Source organism: Aotus nancymaae, unplaced genomic scaffold, assembly GCF_030222135.1.
Source record: "Aotus nancymaae isolate 86718 unplaced genomic scaffold, 86718_ANA_hifiasm-v0.15.2.pri h1tg000029l, whole genome shotgun sequence".
In the NCBI taxonomy this organism is placed as follows: Eukaryota; Metazoa; Chordata; class Mammalia; order Primates; family Aotidae; genus Aotus; species Aotus nancymaae.
In genome coordinates, this window is record NW_026988442.1 from 52,452,980 (window position 1) to 52,469,179 (window position 16,200).

Genomic DNA, 16,200 nt, shown 5'->3' on the forward strand with positions numbered 1-16,200 from the left:
AGACTTCTACATTTCTACCAGCTTATTATTATTATCATTAAATCATTAAGCAAAGAGCTTACTCTCAAAGGTCAAATTGTTATAAAGCATAAATCATCCTCGGAAATGTCATTTGGTCACTCTGATAATTCTTGCTTTTAATTCTTTAACTATGAGTAGAACTGTAGTGTACCATTATCCCACCTTTATCTGCACTATCAAAATACCCAAGATGTTGCCAAGGACGACTGAATTCTTAGACTTGACCGCAGCCACCCACACGGCAGGTGCTCACTTCCTCCTCGGGGGAGGAAGGGATCGTGGATCCCTTTCCAGTCCAGGCTGGAATGGAGAAGTCTTCCCTGACCACGGTGCGCTAGGCAGAGGACAAGGTCCTAAACTGACTGAACCAATCCACCAGGACGGTGCCAAGTTCCAGTAAGGGCCGCATCTTCCCAGCTTAGCTGATGAAGAGGCGGGGACCGAACCCTCCAGTGCAGTAGCCTGGTGGCGCCAGGCTCTCCCAAAGACCTGCACTTCCCTCTTCCTCGCGGGTCCCACCCCACGCAGGTATCTAGCGCCCCGCCCCCTTTATTTCCCACAGCCTCCCGCCCCGCCCCGGGGCAGAGGAGACGCACGTCTGATTGGCCGAGGGCGGCGTGGGCGGGGCCGGGGCCGGGGCGCCCCCAGGTGCCTGAACTTCGGCGCCGGTGGGGCAGGCCGCGCTCAGCAGGAGGGGCGGGTGCTGCGTGCGCCCCAGGACCCGGCCAGACGGCTTGTGCCTACTCAGGATGAGGACGCTCTGGGCGACCCCTCGCCGGGCAGTGGGGCTCCTCCTACTGCTCCTCTGGTGCTTCGAGCTCGCAGAGCCCTCTGGCCACGCAGGTAACCGCCGGCACGTCCGACCCGCATTTAGCTGGGGACCCCGACGCCGCAACTCTGCCGCCTCTCCAGCCCGGGGCAGGGCTGCGCCCCCGGGACAGGTCACGGCTGCTTTGCTTGGGGAGGAGTGTGGGGGCTCTGGAGCCGGACGGGTGAGGTGGAGGAGGCACCCCAGTGCCCTCGGGGGCCGTGAGGAGGGCGCGGTGGGTGTGGGAGGGCAAGGCCCTTCTGGTGCTGAGGGGACGCGCGCGGTCCACCGTAGAGGAGGCGCACGGAGGCTTTTCCGGGCGGGTGCCCTGCTCCGTCGTCTCTCTTCTAAAATATTGCTGGAGTGTGAGGTTCCCCATCTGCCCTCTGCGTCCTATCCCGCCGGTTCTCGCTCTTCCTTCGCCCCTTGGTCACCTTGGCCACAGTGTCAAGAGGAGCCTCCATCCACAGCGCCAAGGATTCCCAACGATTCCCGGACTTCACTGCGCCCACGGTGCACGTCAGAAAGATTAAGTAAACCATCTCCTCCGAAAGTGACCAAGACCAAGAGTCAGCTATGATGCCCTCACCCGCCGCCTAGAGCAGCGAAACTTTCTTCTCAGTGGTTTATCAGCTCCAAACGACCCCGCTCTCCCAAGGCTGACAGCCCCACACTGAAGTGCAAGTCGCCCGCCTGGGGACCTGCTGCCTCTCACTGCGGAAGCAGGACCAGAAACAGGCACCCTTCATTGATGTTCAGCGTAGTGCCAGCCCCACCCACCACAGCCGTTGGCAGCAACCGTATACTTTTACTTTCTCTTTTTGCCTGGGCGAGAAGTGTGCAGAGGACTTTGGTTCAAGAACCAAAGCCCATGGTTGGGCTGTATCATGGGCATTCAGTGGGCTACCCGCCACCGGCCGCTTCTGTTATCGTGCCTGTTTGAGGAAGGAAAAGATGGTTCAGGCAGTTTGAAAAACACTAAATTGTTGGTGGCTCTTATTTTCTTTTCAGCTAAGCTACCAGCTGGTTTAGACTTCTTTCGAGTGATGGGAAGAGATTTCTCAGAGTGTGAGTGGCATAATCCTATCTACAGCAAGGACCTGTAAATGGACCCTGCTCTGAGTCACACTTCTCTATTCTCCTTTGACCCTGTGTGCTAGGAACTACCAAAAGAATCATTCAAAATAAGATCCTTTTTTTTGCCTTGAGAATTTTTCTGCCTGCCCCACAATCCAAGGTGGAAAAGTTCACTGAAGCAACTAACTACAGTGAAAATGCGGTAACCTTTCAATCACTAACCTCTTGGTTCCCATCTACATCTGCTTCAGTCCTGTTTTTATCTCCTTCACAAATTTCAAGATTTCCTTAATCCTTGCAATCTCTGCAATCACTGCCGTTTCTCATTGACCCAAAGCAAAAAGCACCAGGTTTAACTCTGTTCTTCCTGTGCTAGGTCCCCACAGGTTTTGTTATCCTGCATCCTCCCTTACTCCTAGCAGCTGCTCTGATAGATTTTCTGTCACCCTTAGACCAGACCTGTGGCCTTGTTAGGGGAAGTACTAGAATTTTGAACCCCCAGCCATTTGGCTCAATTGTTTGGCAAGAGCGTCCGCTTCATGATGCTAGTGATGGCATGCACCTCATCACATGTGCATGGCTAGGCTTGCGCAGGTGGCCTCGATCACCCAAACACTGAAGGAGCACCTCTCTGTCCTTGGGGAGATGCCAGGTGCTTAGTTTACATTTTTGCCTGCTTGGAGAGTTAACAGCTTGAAGTAAACCAATCTGTCAGGGACTCCTGAGGATCTCACGAGCCAACATCACCCAATCATGCTTGAAGACTTTCTGACTCCCAGGACATTGCCATGGACCCAACTGTCACTTTCAGGACCTGTTTTTGAACTAACCTAGATTTCTGATTCTCTCCTGCTGCACCTACCTGTACATTCTGAACACATGGTAGAGACTCTACAAAATGCTTAATATGTGATCTACGTACAGTCCCTCCGAAATTATAAATGCTGCCATCTTCATCTTTCTTGTTTTCCCAAGCTATTTCCCTATGCATTTGTCTGTGGTTATAAATGTCAATATCTAGTTTCTCTTTGGAATGTGTGAAGCTCTTTTGTGTAGGGCTCGTAAGGCAGGAATTATTTAGTGATCAGACAATAAGAAAACACTGAGAGATTATTTTCCTTTGATGGATGTAAAAATACTAAAAATTCATTTTCAATTTATGGTGTAATGCTACTTAGCCATTTTCTCTCAAACACCACTGGAGAGGTTATATAAAATGAAGCATATACAAAATGCATCTAGGGAGTGATGAGGCTGCTTTTCATCATCTTCTACCTTTAGATTTGTCCCAAGATTATATTTGGAGGTAAATATTAAAACTTCATTGAGGACTGGTATAACATTGTAAAGTGAACAAGATACAATAGGAAGCTATCAATAAAGAATCTATTTTATAAAATAAGTTTTATAAAATCTCTGTAATTATAAGAGATTATGTTCACACTTTCTCAGTCCTCCTTCCCACTCTTCAACCTACTATCCCGATAAGGGTCATAAGACTGAGGCAGATTGAACAGCTCCCGCCAAGGGTAAAGAAAGATATGGAGAAACAGCGTGAAAGGATAGGACTCTCCCTATCTAATGCATGCTTATATGTACATTATATATGGAGACTAGTAAGTTTCCTTTAAGTATATCAATAATTAATATCTATAGCAAGTGATCACTATAAGTGTCAAACATTGAAATTGTGTACTTAGTTCAACTGAGGGGTTAGTCTGAGAAAAATATCTATATTCAGAGATGCAGCAGTTTGTTGGGAAGCTCGGCAGCTCCACTTTAACACGTGGCTCCTCCACACTTCTCCTATAGTGTTTTAGAGTTGCTACATGGTTGTTAAGTGCACAGGTGTCCAGAAGTAAAAATGTATATAAAGTAGAATAGGATAATTCTTTCTCTTCCAAAAAATATTTATAAAACAGAACTGTAATTTCAGTGCACATGCCTGATACAAGTAAGATTAGAATGGCTTGAAATGGGCTGGGTGCAGTGACTCCTCCCTGTAATCCCAGCACTTTGGGAGGCCAAGATGGGAAGATTGCTTGAGCCTAGACATTAAAAAAAAACAGCCTGAGCAACAAAGTGAGACCTTGTCTCTACCAAAAATCAAAAAAGTTAGCCAGGTGTGATGGCATGTGCCTGTGGTCCCAGCTACTCGGGAGTCTAAGGTGGGAAGATCACTTGAGCCTCAGAGGTTGAGGCTGCAGTAAGCTGTGATCACCACTGCACTCCAGCCTAGGTGACAGTGTGAGACCTCCCTTGTCTCACAAACAAAAGAATGACCTGAAATGCTATGAGCAGTAGCATGACATAATAAATTCATGGACATCTCTTCAAGAATAATATGCAACGAATGAACCTACAAGGCTACGGATACTATCTTGTGGAAGTAGATGATGTTAGCACTGGAAATGGCTTTTAGATATCTTGTACTAGACTGCTTTCATCTTATATTTGAAGATACAAAGACACTGGGAGATTGTAGCTTCCCCAAGTTCTCCCAGCTAACTGGTAGCAGAGGTTAAGTCTTTAATCTAGGATCCCTATCTCCTGCTCTTTCCACTGTACAAAGAAATATAGCTAATCCATTGGATTCTACAAAAACTTTGAAAAATCTAGAACTGCAAACTGCAAAGGAAGGCAAAGCTGCTGCTTCCCAGTTCACCTGTTTGGGATAGAGTGCACAAAGTAGAATGCCCAGGAAAGAGAGCAGCAAAACTACAGGGCAGAAGAGGGGATGTTTCCAGCAACGGTGATGGCCACGTCTCCTGCAGGAGGAGACTTCTTTTTTCTTCTGTAATTTTTGATACTTTGGAATGCAGGATTTATTTTGGAGAGGGGAGAGACAATGATTTGGAAAATATGTAGATCAAAGCTCTGAGTAGCTGTTGAATTGTGGGAGAAGGCCATGAGAGAAAGTGTAAATAGGAATCTTATAAGATAGTACATTTTCCTTTTTTGTTGACTGTCCTCCCAGCCTGTGTCCATCATGTAGAAAATGGCAGAGGGATGTCAAAGAAGAAAGTGTGGGGGATGTGGCCAGGCACGGTGGCTCATGCCTGTAATCTCAGCACTTTGGGAGGCCAAGGCAGGCAGATCACCTGAGGTCAGGAGTTTGAGACCAGCCTGGCCAACATGGTGAAACCCTGTCTAAAAATACAAAAATTACCTGGGCATGGTGGTGGGCACCTGTAATCCCAGCTACTCAGGAGGCTGAGGCATAATAATCACTTGAACCTGGGAGATGGAAGTTGCAGTGAGCTGAGATCGCGCCACTGAACTCCAGCCTGGACAACAGAGCAAGACTCCATCTTAAAAAAAAAAAAAAAGTGTGAGGGATGAAAGCTGCTATGGCAAACATCCTTGGCTACAGCCCTGTGGAATACTTTTAAAATTCAGATTTAAAAGCAGAAATAACTTTAAGCTTTAAATAATTTTTGTTGTTCTTGTTGTTTCTCTTGTTGCTTCTGATATTTAAAAAAAAATCCATCCAAAGTTCAAGCTGCAGTCAGAGTTAATTTTATAGTTATTATTTACATGGTAAAATTCCCCTCAAGTCACCAGTCCCTGGTATGGGAATTTTTAACTCTGAAAGCCTTTGAATTGTTACCAAGAAAAGCAGCTGATGTTAGTGAAACCAGTGACTGTGATGCTGGTATCAAAGTGAAAGTGCCTTTTGGGAACCAAAACTTTATAGGTCTTTCTGCTGAACTCTGGTTCATTGACAGTGATTGCTTAAGCATGTGTAAAATATTTCAGCTTTACTCTTAACAACATGATGATCTGTGCTATAACTTGTTTAAAATGTTCCTTTGTAAAAAAACTAACCAAATTGTCCGATTATAATTTGTGGTAACAGATGTCAATCTTATTCCACAAACTCAGGAGTGCAAGAAAAAATGCTTTACTTTATTTTCAGAAAACTAGATTCAATTTTATTCTGAGCTCCCATTCCACCAGGTTGCCAGAACTTCAATAACTGTCCTTACTGGGGTCTTTCCCGGCTCATGCAAAGTGCCAGGGGAACATTCAGGGAGGATCCTTCTTTAGACATTGGATCCTACTGGTTACTTCTGGGTTTCCCATTGTCCAAACCCACAGGATCTCGAATCTGGTGGCTCAAAACTCATCAGTCATCACTCTGGTAGTTCCTGGAGTTTGGGGTTCAGCCTTCTTACGTGATCTACACAGTCAGTCCCCCAGCCTTTCCCCAGGTCCTGTCACCTTCCTGAGGGTGCCACAATGGACCTGGCCACAGGTTCCCCTATTCTCAGAACCCAGACCTCTATTTCTTCCAGTTTCTATACCCCACTGTTCTGCTGCTCCCTCAAAAGTTTCCCCATTTCCTCTGAGATACCGCAATGAATGTAGGCCTCCAAAAAATATCTAGGGGGAAGTGACCTTTAAGAAGATTTCCCTTAAATTTTCCTTTTCAGTGGCCACACTAACTTGCCCTAAGGCAGGGGAGAACAGAGGCATCACTACATACTTGGATCTGAAGAAAGGAACATATAGTGAACATGCTGTGTTAAGCATCGATTTTTCATGTAATAATTTACCCTGCCATAGTAGCTAACATGGAAGCAAGGCAGAATTATGGTCCCAGATAGACTCGGATACTTTTCATTGAGATAAAAAAAGAGCTTCTTTTATCTTATTAAATGAGAAGGGAAAAAACGTTTCATGGAATAGCAACAACAAATATACATGCTACTCTACATGCGTTACATGGATTAGCTGCTTTCATGCTCACACCCACCATATGAAGTAGGCTCTATTTTCCAAGTGAGAAAACTGGAGCCCAGAGATTAAATGATTTGCCCTGATACTATGACTAATAAGTAGCAGCAGCAAAATATGGATCTAGGCTGACTGGGCTCCAGGTTCCATGCTCTGACCGACCCCACATGCTGCAGTGCCTCTCTGGTCACCACTTCTCACCTTGCATAGTCCACTACAGCAATATAAAGGGTGGGAACAGTCTGAGGGTGGCAACAGTACAGTGGTGCTCGGACTCTCCTCAGCAGGCAGGGAGCAAGGTACTTCATCCACATAATCCAGAATCTGTCTGTCCATCTGACTCAGGTAATGACCCCTTCACCATCGTCCATGGAAACACTGGCAAGTGCATCAAGCCACTGAATAGCTGGATAGTAGCAAAAGACTGTGATGAAACTGGGGACATGTTATGGAAGTGGGTGTCCCAGCATCGGCTCTTTCATTTGAAATCCCAGAAGTGCCTTGGCCTAGATATTACCAAACCAGTGGATTCCTTGCGAATGTTCAGCTGTGACTCCAGTGCCATGTTGTGGTGGAAATGTGAGCACCACTCTCTGTACGGTGCTGCCCGGTACCGGCTGGCTCTCAAGAACGGGCATGGCACAGCAATCTGGAATGCATCTGATGTCTGGAAGAAAGGAGGCTCAGAGGAAAGCCTTTGTGACCAGCCTTATCATGGTGAGTATTAGAGAAGGACTTTGACCGATTTGCTGTTGTGCTTGTCACACATGGCATTGAACATGCATAATTTAGTAAAAATTGTTGTACATTGGTAAGGGCAGTGAGCAAGCTCTTCGGTTCCAGGCACTGTGCAGTTACTTTGAGTGACATTCTTACATGTCCACGGTATTTGCCCCTACTTTGCAGGTAAGGCTAGGAGAGGTTAAGTGCCTTGTCTGAGGTCACACAACCATGTTGTAATAAACCTGGGATTTCATCAGATAGATGTGTACTTCCTCTGATGGTCTTCTGAACCCTAGAGAAAGGAAACATTAGATTAACAGGAAATCTTTTTACAGGCTAAAAGTCAAATGATCTAATAATGTTGATCTTATTCTACGTTTTAAAAGAAGAAGAAAGGCCAGGTGTAGTGGTGCATGATTGTAGTTCCAGCTTCTTGAGAGACTGAGGCAGCAGGATCACTTAAGCACAGGAATTCAGGGTTGCAGTGTGTAATGATCATGCTTGTGAATAGCCACTGCACTGCACTTCAGCCTGGGCAACATAGTGAGACCCCATCTCTTAAAAAAGAAAAGAAGGAGAAGGAGGAAAAATGTATTTTCCCTTGCCTACATATTTTGATAAAATGGGAAAACTTTGAGTGGATTTTCTTATTTATTTTCATTTTTGGCATGGCAACCAAATTTTGATGTTTATATTTATGATTCAGCATTTTAAGAGTAGAGTTTTTCTGTTGTTTCCAAAAATAACTTTATGAATATTGTCTTGAGGGGAGCTGGCCATGGACTTAGCTTGGAGTCTAGGGACTGGATTGCGACTAATTTCCAAGTTAAAGAATGAGTAGATTTATTTTTTTAACCACTAAATGTAATTGGCTATCACCCAAGCAAATATTTTTCATTATGTTGCTCTAAATTACACCAAGTATCAATAGGCATATAATTATGTCATCTAAGTCCTATTATTTTCCCTTATCTTTCTTTACAAACTCCTCTAGCTTTACAATGGCTTTCTTCTTCTCTTAAAGCTAATTTAAGCTAAATTTGGCTTCAACGTCAGGATAGCAGCTTCGCTCCCATACTTTCCATTATCCATCCACACATGTTTTTATTTCTAGTCTATTTCCTAGTGAAGATGAAGAAATTATTCCAAGAATGTCAAGTTCTACTGTTATAGAGAAATATTAGAGAATTAGCGATGGGGGTTTCCTTTTTGTCAATCCCTGACCTTTGAATAGTTGACAATCTGTTTCTGTGAGCCAACTTCCTCCTAAAAGTAAAGCAGTCGCTTTCTGGATATGACTTAAAGGTAAATTTAAATTCCGTGCCACAAAAGCCCTTCCCCAACTTGCCAACTAAGAGAAAACAGACAAACAAAATGCCTTTTGATTTGGATTTAACTTATTTTATTGTATTTGTCCAGGAATCAGAAAGGATAATTTTCTTGACAGGGTTCTTTTAGTCTCTTGATCTAATTCTTTTGATGGACATAGTTGTAATCTTAAACTCCCTCAGTCTCCGGAGTGTCTTCATTTCAATATAATTGATTTTCATTTTTATCCTATGTGTTTTATTTATGCATTTCTAATGTTCTTCTGAGATGGGAACTGTGGGTTTCACTCAGCTGCCAAGTGATCAGTGGCACAAAAAAGGTTAAGGACCCACCCAGGGGACCATTCAGAGAGAGCTAAGCAATGCCACCAGCATAGCCCACAGGCATAAAGTGTTTCTTGTCCTTTTCAAATACAATATTTGAAACACTAAAGCTTTTTTTTTTAAAGCATATGTGTTATGACTAGTCAAGGCATAACTCAAGTATTAACTTGCACAGAAACCAGGGCCAAACCTGCCACCTCTTCTCCGTTTCTGTCTAGGTGACTGGTACCATCTATGTTCTACATGTCAGAAATCAGCAAGACACCGTAGAGGTTTCAGGCTTTCCTCGTCCACCACTCCAATATAATCAGATATGAAGTCCTGGCAATTCTCTCTTTTTCAATTTATGTATGTCCCTTCTTGTTCTTAGGTTAGGGGCTGCTGTCTTAAGTTAGGTACTTTCTCTAGGACTCCTCGCTCAGACTCTTGATACTGGTTGTTGTCCCCACCTTCTTATCTAGCAGTATAGAAACAAAACATACAAGATACCTGAGTCCCAACAAAAGGAAGTCCAAGGTTACCTAGCTTGTTGCAGCAAAACTTGGGCCCAAAAACCAGTATTCCATTCCCCAAACATAGCTTCTTTCTTTCTCCCTCGGTTTTAGCAGTATGAAAAAGGTTTTCACTTGTGACACAAGAACATTAATTTATCATTGTGCCTTGGGTTGCCTCTCACTCCAACTCCCATCTTGTGTGCAATGTGTTCATCTCAGAGAAAACCAAAGTTGTATAAATTTTATGAGTAAATTGCTTTTGACTAGCACCGAGGTAGATGTACATTCATATCATTGAGATATCTTGATCTCACTAGCACTTTTCAAATTTTGAATGTTTGGTGAATCATGTAGAGGAAATGGACTTTTCGTGGTAGGGTGGCTGCAGAATTCTGGGCAACTCTTAGAAGCCTGCCAACAACCTCTTTATCCATTGAAACTATTTTGTCTCATGTTCCTGATGACATTAATTTGCCAGTTTTCTGCATAATCACCTCATCTCACAAATGTGTACCTATTGCATAATAAGCTGTTGTTTTAAGGATATTGTCACCATAAATTCACACATTCAGAAAAGATTCTTTTCAGGAAAGCCTGTCTTGCTAAGGAAGCCCATGGCATATAAGAGGTCCCCATCAGCAAAGAATGTGTGGGAGCAAAACTTAGTGAATAGTTAGCATAATTTAGCTGCTGCTGGTTTGGTGGTTGTATGCCTATCATTCTTCAAAGCATATATTGTGACGTAGAGAGCTTTTTAATTGAAGCCTAGCTTTGAGCTATGAAATCTAATTTGAAACTTGAGAAGCCACTTGAAACTTGACAGCCACTGATGTCACAAGTTGTTCTTTAGGTCAAGACTAATCAGAGAGCCCATTCTCATCCCTGTCACTTGCAGATGAGTGCCTGAATGTCTCACTTGACTACACTGCAAAAATGGGGATTTCCCAGACAAGTAAAATACTTCCCCTATGATCTCACAGGTTTATGATAAAGAACAAATGACAGAAATGTATACCAAGGCATTTCATATTCCAAAAATCAAAGGTTTTAGAATAAAACTGATGGTTCTACAAGGAACAATCCTGTGTTCAGGGACTGTCCTCTTAGGTTTGTGGTATGGAAAGAGAAATTGGTCATGAGCTATTGGGGATTTTTGATGTGGTTAAAACCAAACATAGGTAATAAGCAGAATCCATATAAAATATACTCTTTAACAGAAGTACCCTTTTGAAAACTATTTATATGACATAGGAAAACAAAACCAGTGATTTTTAAAAGACTATTTGCCAAGAAAAGCATCCAGATTATCCTTATAGAATGTATTAAGCAGAACTTTTACTGTAGTTCTGCTTAATACATTCTAAGCTGTTAAATGGCCTCATGCTTCATTTAGATGAACACTTGAGAATAATAAAGAAAGTAGAATCAAATACTGTCTTAAGCACACTTTTATGCAAATCTGTGAGACATTTTGAGGAACCCTAATTGCCTGGTAAAGGTTGATAAGATCTGATTACTATGATTTACCTAATGGCCATTATTTGATCTGTTAAAGACCAGGGCTTTTAACAAACTGAAGATTTAGAAAAATGTGACAGAAGAGATACAGGGTTAGCTGTTCTATAAAAACACTTTTTTTTTAAGAGAATTAATATTGATATAAGCATCAAGCGCTCTTTCTAGCATTTCCAGGCATACTTGAGATTGGAATTACTTTCCAGTTCCTCTCCATGTACCAGGGAGAGTAATTAAAAGAAAAACTACATCTACTACCTCACTGGCCACCAGCTGGTCCCATGACTGCCCCATTAAAGCTGTTGCTGCTTCTTTCACAACCCAATTACTGTGCCCTATTCCTCCGGAGGAATCAACACAGAAATTCAGCGGCTTTTCCTCTTACTTCCTCAAAAACCGCAGTGTCAATTCTACCTCCAGTCTCTGAATGATGGGACTGTTCATCCATCTCTCTAACTCCACAGGTGGCTCCAAAGTCCACACCCACCCTCAATGGTTCCCAGGTATTTTTCTGGCTCCAGCACTTTCTGAAGAAAAGAAAATAGAGGTAAATTTAACCTCAGCCAGGGCACCCTTTCTGGTGAAGTGCTCTGTTGCCCACAGCAGAGTTAGTAGACCCTCACCTGATCAAACCAGGCTCTTTCAGCTCCTCATCACACCACAATAAGTGAAGCTTCACATGGATGATCACTGAGTGCTATCCCCAATTTGCAAAAACAAACTGAGGCAACTAGAAATTGGATAGCTTGCCCACAGACACCCTGTGGGTCGGTGGGGAGCCAGCATTCAAGTCCAGACCTGACAGCATCCATGATCTGAATTCCTACACTGAGATATTATATTCTAAGTGAAAACAACAGTATTTCTTTTAAAAATAGTTTTAGAAATTAGCCAACTGAAGCTGACTACCCAGTTTTTAACTCTCTTTTCCCCAACTTCCTTTCCAACACAGAGATCTATACCAAAGATGGGAACTCCTACGGGAGACCTTGTGAATTTCCATTCTTAATTGATGGGACCTGGCATCATGAATGCATCCTTGATGAAGATCATAGTGGGCCATGGTGTGCCACCACCTTAAATTATGAATATGACCAAAAGTGGGGCATCTGCTTAAAGCCTGGTATGTATGGGCTGGTAAACTTCATGTAGAAAGGCAGTACGTTTATATGAGGCAACAGGGAGGAGGAAGAGTTCAAAGTGACTCAAAAATGACTGCAAAAATATTATCCCAAATAAGGAGTGTATGTTTGGAGAAGAGAGAGGTAATGTGTAGGTATGATTTGCCTTCAGAAGCAGGCCAGGAAGTGAACCAAGGTGTGTGGTGTCCTGGAGGAGGAGGAATGGGTATTCGACAGCACAGGCACTTCAGGGAGAGGAAGTGTGGAAAAGGCATGCCCGGTTAGGAAATTGCTGCTGACCTTTCAGAAGACTAGAGGCGGTAGAAGCTGGGTTGTAGTGGACTGAAGCATGAACAGAAGGAAGTAAGCCTCATAAGTTTCATGGAGAAGAAAAAGAGACGGTTGGCAAAGGACAAAATTGCAACAAATTTATGTAGTTACGATCTCATTTGGCTTTATTGCAATTCTAGAATCAGGCAACACTTCATTTCAAAAATAGGGAACTATAAGGGTTCCAGTTCATTGAACAGAGGGGGTTGGCTTTGTAGACAGAAATAGGGCTGAAGAAAACAAAAACAAAAAGCAAAGAGTGGATTGGTCATTTCAAAGTAACTTTCCATGTATGATGTGGACAGGGAAACAGAATAGAGAAATAATTGATTGCTTAACATCAGGTGACTTCAGGTTAAGGATTAAAATACAGGGAACTTCATTATCAAGTCAATTAAAGATTGACACTGGCCTGTTTGGGAAATTAGGCAGTTCGCTTTTCTGATTTCTCAAAAGGTCAGATAAGAACTCCATTTCAGTATGGTGACATGGAACTTTGGCATGGGTGACTCCATTTTGATTTTTGACTCCTAGATCAGGAGCTTAGTCCAAAACAGTGACCTCCTATAATGTTTATTTAAAAGAGCAAAGGATAGTTTGAGGGAGAGATCAGTTGAGAAACACTTTTCAAATGGCGAAGTCTTAAGTATATTTATGGCCTGAAGTAAAGAGTGGGAAAGAGAAGAAATAGATCTTCCTGGGGCTCTCAAAATTGGTGACACTGTTCCTTCCAACTTTCTTGTGTATTGGTCAGAGTGCTTTTTCTCATTACTTTTTACTAGAAGCAAACTGTTCAGGATTTGTTAAAGAATTTGCTATTCTTTAGAAAACAGAGAGAGACCAAAGTAGCAATTACATCATTATCTAGCACATAACTGAGACACAGTTTCTCACCAATTAGGTGAGAGTTACAGGGGATCACAGCAGCTGACACGTGATAGGTACTCACAAAATATTACTTAATGGACAATAGATTGAAAGAATATAGCAAAGAGAAAGGAAAGAGCTCCAGACCTAAGTAATAATAGTTAATACTTAACAGGGCTCTACCAGGTGTCAGATATTGTTTCAGGCTCTCAATATATATTAACTCATTTAATCCTCACAGCAACCCTAAAAGGTACCATAATTTAATCCCCATTCTACAGATGATCACAGTGAGGCACAAGGGAGATACGTAACTTACTATGATCACACAGCTAATAAATATCAGAGCTAGGTTTCAGACCCAGGAAGCCTGGCTATGAAGTCCTTTCCCTAAACAGCTATACCATCCTAACTCATTGAGTAGCTAGCCAGGTGGTATTAGTAATGCTGATCCCTCCTTCAGGAATCTGAGCTTCAGAATGCAGTTCTATGCAACTTGAAGAGATTATACTGGGTTAAGACTTCAGATTTCAGGGTGCAATAGAATCACCTGGAGAGTTTGTTAGAACACATATATCTAGGGCCCAGAGATTCTGATTCAGTAGATTTTTGGTGGGGCCCCTAAAATTAGCAAGTTTCCAGGTAATGCTGATGATGCTGGTCTGCGGACCACACTTTGAGAATTATCTAATTAGAGGCCCAGCCTTCTCAACACCTGTAACCTACCTACTAAAATATAAAAAGCCAGTACTTACTTCAGCTGTAATTGATAATAAGCAGAGTTTGGTCAGCCAGGTATCAACTTCATTTAACTCTCCTTATCATTTGAATCAGAAATTTATGAAAAGTTGCTTAGAGGTTATCCAATGCAAACCCCTGTTTCTCAGGTGAGAGGTAGCAGGGCCAGATCAATGAAATGACCTGTCAGGGTCAGACCACATTTTTGTGGAAACTGGTGATGGATTCCTTATCCTCCTTCCCCACTGTACGTATTTACCTCTGCTGTACCTTGTTGCCTTCAGAGGGATGTGTCTTGGTGCCTTTAGCCTCCTGTGGGTGTTGTGTGTGTGTTGGGGGTTTGGGGGTGGTGTTAATGCATTCATATGCTTCCTAGAGTTACTTTTTATGGAAGAAACAAGATTGTGAGTTTCTCAAACTTGAGGGCTTGTAAATCATGGGAGTCATGTTGTATAGCAAACATACTGCCATCCCACTGCTGGAAGCTTCTGGATTTACAAGTGTAGGGCCTCAGTGGTTACAATGAACCTTTAGACAGTGTTCTTGCAAATCCACCCTATTTTGTTTTTACCAAATGTCAGAATCTCTGTTGCTATTTATGCCATAGAAAAATGGCTGAAGAAGCAGGATGTGCCACTCAGAGGATCAATAAGACCTGTGCCCTTGATTATAGCTCTGCCACAGTTATCTTTAGATCTTGTTCCTGTCTGTGAAATGAGGACATTAGACAAGATGATCTCTAAAGGCCCTTCCAGCTTATCGGGTCATGAGTATAACATCTGATATGTAACTGGCTGTAGGAGACCTTTTGGAAAGTCTCCCAGTTAGAGCCTGGGATACACTTGACACAGCCTGCATTGGACTTCCCCTCTTATTGGCAGTATATGGGAGTACATGGGAAACTCTGAGTATATTTTGAACCAGTTATCTCAAAACTTTTATATCTCATTCAGGAAACAGCTTGCAGGTTCTTTGTCTAAAATTATATATACTCTACAAGCATATATGTATAATGATTATAGGCACATATGTGCACACATATGCATATATAATGCATATCTAATGTAAATTATATATCATATATTTAATTCTTTATTAAAATGTTAAGGAGAAGCTTGGACTTAGTTTCCCAAATAAGGTACTCACTTGGGCTCAATATCTTGGCCATTTAAGCAGCATGTCTGTGCACACACATACACATACAGTGGTTTCTATGCAGGCTGTGGGCAAACTCTCTGTAGTCTGCCACTATGTTCAGATGAGCTTTGTTTTTCATTAGCTCAGTGTTCACAACATGTGCACACTGAGATTTGTATTTCAGGCAGAGGGCAGGCAAGGACATGGGCAAAAACACAGCATTGTAATTGATAGGGATAAAAGGAGAGTAGAAAATAAGAAAGAGTGGAAGCTTCAACCAGCCTGAGTAATTTGGTGTGTTATAATTCCAATTTTATTGTGATCAAAATATGGTCTAAAGGAGTGATGGCAGTCTCCATTTGGGCATATCCTAAGAGTATGCAAATTGACTTACAGTATTCGTAGCATTCTAAGTAATAGAAAACATTATGTCCTTACTTTGTGGTCACTGATGTATCTTTTTATCAACAGAAAATGGTTGTGAAGATAACTGGGAAAAGAATGAGCAGTTTGGAAGTTGCTACCAATTTAATACTCAGGCAGCTCTTTCTTGGAAAGAAGCTTATGTTTCATGTCAGAATCAAGGAGCTGATTTACTGAGCATCAACAGTGCTGCTGAATTAACTTACCTTAAAGGTAGATTTTACTTGCATGTGATAGAGCAAAGTGGCTAAAATTGTAAAGGTGCTTCTTCTTCTGTTTTCATATCCAGATTTGTTTCTTTGTATGTATCTTTTCTGGCCTCTCTTGGGATTGAAACTTCAACACTGAAACCCATAAGCAAAAAAGTACTGAATGTAATCATGTTTCACCATCGAGAAATGCATCTTGTGATGGAAACTAAAGAGAGACTGATGTTCAGAAAACAAGGTTGGATAGCAAGATTAAACTACTACCCTAATCCTAAATGAAAGGATGTTTTAAAAAGTGAACAATTAAACTCTTTGAACATTGAAAAGTAGAGAATTCATGGAAGG

At 42.3% G+C, this 16,200-nt stretch overlaps 1 protein-coding gene across 2 annotated transcripts in view; it reads left to right on the forward strand.

The window, feature by feature from the left end:
• The first annotated feature begins 696 nt into the window (after window positions 1-696).
• Window positions 697-16,200, forward strand: part of LY75 (lymphocyte antigen 75) — a 138,501-nt gene continuing 122,997 nt past the window's right edge. The window contains exons 1-4 of one of the 2 annotated variants that reach the window (XM_012454844.2): window positions 697-864; window positions 6,992-7,363; window positions 11,983-12,153; window positions 15,695-15,859. In XM_012454844.2, coding sequence (XP_012310267.1) covers window positions 771-864; window positions 6,992-7,363; window positions 11,983-12,153; window positions 15,695-15,859 — 802 coding nt within the window. In that variant the 5' untranslated portion in view covers window positions 697-770. The remainder of the gene's footprint in view (window positions 865-6,991; window positions 7,364-11,982; window positions 12,154-15,694; window positions 15,860-16,200) is intronic. The other variant, XM_012454847.2, reaches the window with a different exon arrangement.